The sequence below is a fragment of the Gymnoscopelus braueri genome (genome assembly GCF_963280865.1).
Source record: "Gymnoscopelus braueri genome assembly, chromosome: 14".
Taxonomy (NCBI): domain Eukaryota; kingdom Metazoa; phylum Chordata; class Actinopteri; order Myctophiformes; family Myctophidae; genus Gymnoscopelus; species Gymnoscopelus braueri.
Window position 1 is genome coordinate 47,656,558 of NC_137619.1, and position 2,500 is coordinate 47,659,057.

A 2,500-nucleotide genomic window follows, 5' to 3' on the forward strand; every position below is an offset into this window, starting at 1 on the left:
CCTACAGTACAGTACTTCAGGTCACACAAATGGATCACTGCAATGCACCCAGCCAGTAGAGTCATTCCTAATTCACGCTGTTGACACTCGGCACTCTGTGTGAATGGTTGTTTTTTTATCGATACGCTATTGTTCTACAGCAGCTAAGTTGAAGGCTTTCTCTCTTGCAGGGCACAAACGTGCACGCACGTGCATGTGGGGTGCATGCGTGCAGCTTAAAAAGCTCCACCCCCCCCCCCCCCACACACACACACACACGCACACACACACACACACACACACACACACACACACACACACACACAGTCAGATCATACAGCTAAATCTCTCCCTCCTCCCTCCTTACCACATCTCTTCTTAAATCTCTCCATCTTCTCTAACATCATCCCTCACTTCTTAAAGCTCCTCTGCAGAGCACAGCGTCACTGAATGAACTCCTGACCTTTAATAACCACTTCAAGTCAGGATTTGTATAACTTTTTTCGCAATTTGTTGTGAGCTTATAGATTGGCTATTTCTGCTATTTAGAACATTTCAGGACACGTTTTGGGGAAATTCTCGCCTATAATAATGACAAAATAGAGATGGCAGGTTGGAAGTGCTTAAATCTACCCCTAATACCTCGACCAATGCAGTGCAGCGTTGCCAAGTCTGCTTATTGTAAGCGACTTTGAGCTTATTTTTTCTGTAAAGTCGCTTGTAAATATTGATAGTTGTTAGTTGTGTGTTTTTAGGCTTGTTTTTCAAATGTTGTTGCTTAGCCAATCTAAAAGCTCACAATGCGTCGCACTCCGACTACTGTAGTCTACTTCATAGACCTGGCCGCTTGTTTCTATCGCAAAATCCCTCCTCTCATCCCTCTCTCTCTCTCTCTCTCTTTCTCTCTCTCTCTCTCTCTCTCTCTCTCCTCTGCAGTGTATAACGGATGCGTTGAGGTCAAAGGGCGTCAACTTCTCCACCTCATTGCCAGACGACGTGCTGGACTTCGTCAGGAGGCACCCGCTGATGTCCCAGCAGGTCCGTCCTGCAGACAGACGCCCCCTGCTGTTCAGGAGGACCACGGACTACACCCAGATGGCCGTCCATGCGGTCCAGGGTCTGGATGGACACACATACCATGTTTTATTCATGGGGACAGGTGTGTTCTGACACGTGTATTTTGCTTTGCTTATACCAGTAGTTCTCAAAACCTTTTCGTGCCAAGGACCCCCAAATTGTACAGTATGTACAGTATTTGGCCGCGGACCCCCCCATCCGGAAATGTTTTATGCCAGGGACCCCCAAGAAGAGAAGTTTTGTGTTAAAACAACAGCAAAACAACAAAATTATTCAAAAATGTCCAAACATATTCGATATTTTTCTAATATGTTCAAAAATAGCAGATGTACAAGCTTGCAATCGTGTAGATCAGCAATTTTTGAATAGCCAACATATAAATGACTGAAGTGGTTAAAATGATTGTGATGCTGTATTAACACATTTTACTGGGGACCCCCTGGAACCTCCCCTGGGGGTCCCTGGACTCCACTTTGAGAACTACTGGCTTATACAGTATAGTGCACTGGTCGTCAGAGTAGCGAACTGACGTTCAATTCGGTGAATCGAAATTAGAAGCAGGATTACAATTCTCGTTATATCCTTCTGTTAATCGTGCATGTTATTCAAATTAAAGTTACTCATTGAGAGCCGTCAGTGCTGAAAAAAGGACGTTTTAACCATTTAAACCCCCAAGATTTAGTAAACTGGACCTGAGTTGTCTCTGTACTTTTTTCCGTCTAGACCAAAATAGCAGACCTACAAGCCCACAATGCGTCGGCAACGCGACACATTGTGAGCTTGTAGATCTGCTATTTTTGGCTAATGTTCCCTCCCCAGAATATGGATGCTGGGGTGCTAGTGGTCGAAACATCAAATCGGGACCTTAAAATAGAAAGTAAAATCGAATCGAATTAGGAAAATTGTGACATTTGTTGTATTACATAGTATTAATGTCATACATTATTTTGGGTGGGCTGCATGCATTTTCAGAGCATGTTTATTTCGAATCAATCTATCGTGTTTGCGGTTCGGATCAATAGAACTGACACACACAACCCCTATCAGCTTGAGTAAATGTACTTTCTGCCGCCGCTCACAGATGAGGGCTGGCTGCACAGGGCCGTAGCGGTGGAGGGGCAGCTGCACATTGTGGAGGAGCTGCAGCTGTTTGAGGATGCTCAGCCTGTCACCAGCCTGCTCATCTCTACCACACAGGTACTGACTGTACCACCCGCACTCTGTCCAAAAGTGCAAACTGTTCTAATCCATAAATTTGATGGACATGTGTGTGTGTGTGTGTGTGTGTGTGTGTGTGTGTGTGTGTGTGTGTGTGTGTGTGTGTGTGTGTGTGTGTGTGTGTGTCTGTGTGTCTGTGTGTCTGTGTGTCTATCTGTGTCTGTCTGTGTGTGCGTGCGTGGTATGTTGCATTTTGTCACTTCAGTCCTACAAGGACTGTGTCTTA

The 2,500-nt window shown here is 45.2% G+C and overlaps 1 protein-coding gene across 2 annotated transcripts in view; it reads left to right on the plus strand.

Moving 5' to 3' along the window:
• The window catches only part of LOC308100916 (semaphorin-4G-like), a 66,375-nt gene that overhangs the window by 52,636 nt on the left and 11,239 nt on the right, over positions 1 to 2,500 (plus strand). For both annotated transcript variants that reach the window (XM_080450102.1, XM_080450103.1), the window contains exons 11-12: positions 916 to 1,138; positions 2,138 to 2,253. In XM_080450102.1, coding sequence (XP_080306228.1) covers positions 916 to 1,138; positions 2,138 to 2,253 — 339 coding nt within the window. The remainder of the gene's footprint in view (positions 1 to 915; positions 1,139 to 2,137; positions 2,254 to 2,500) is intronic.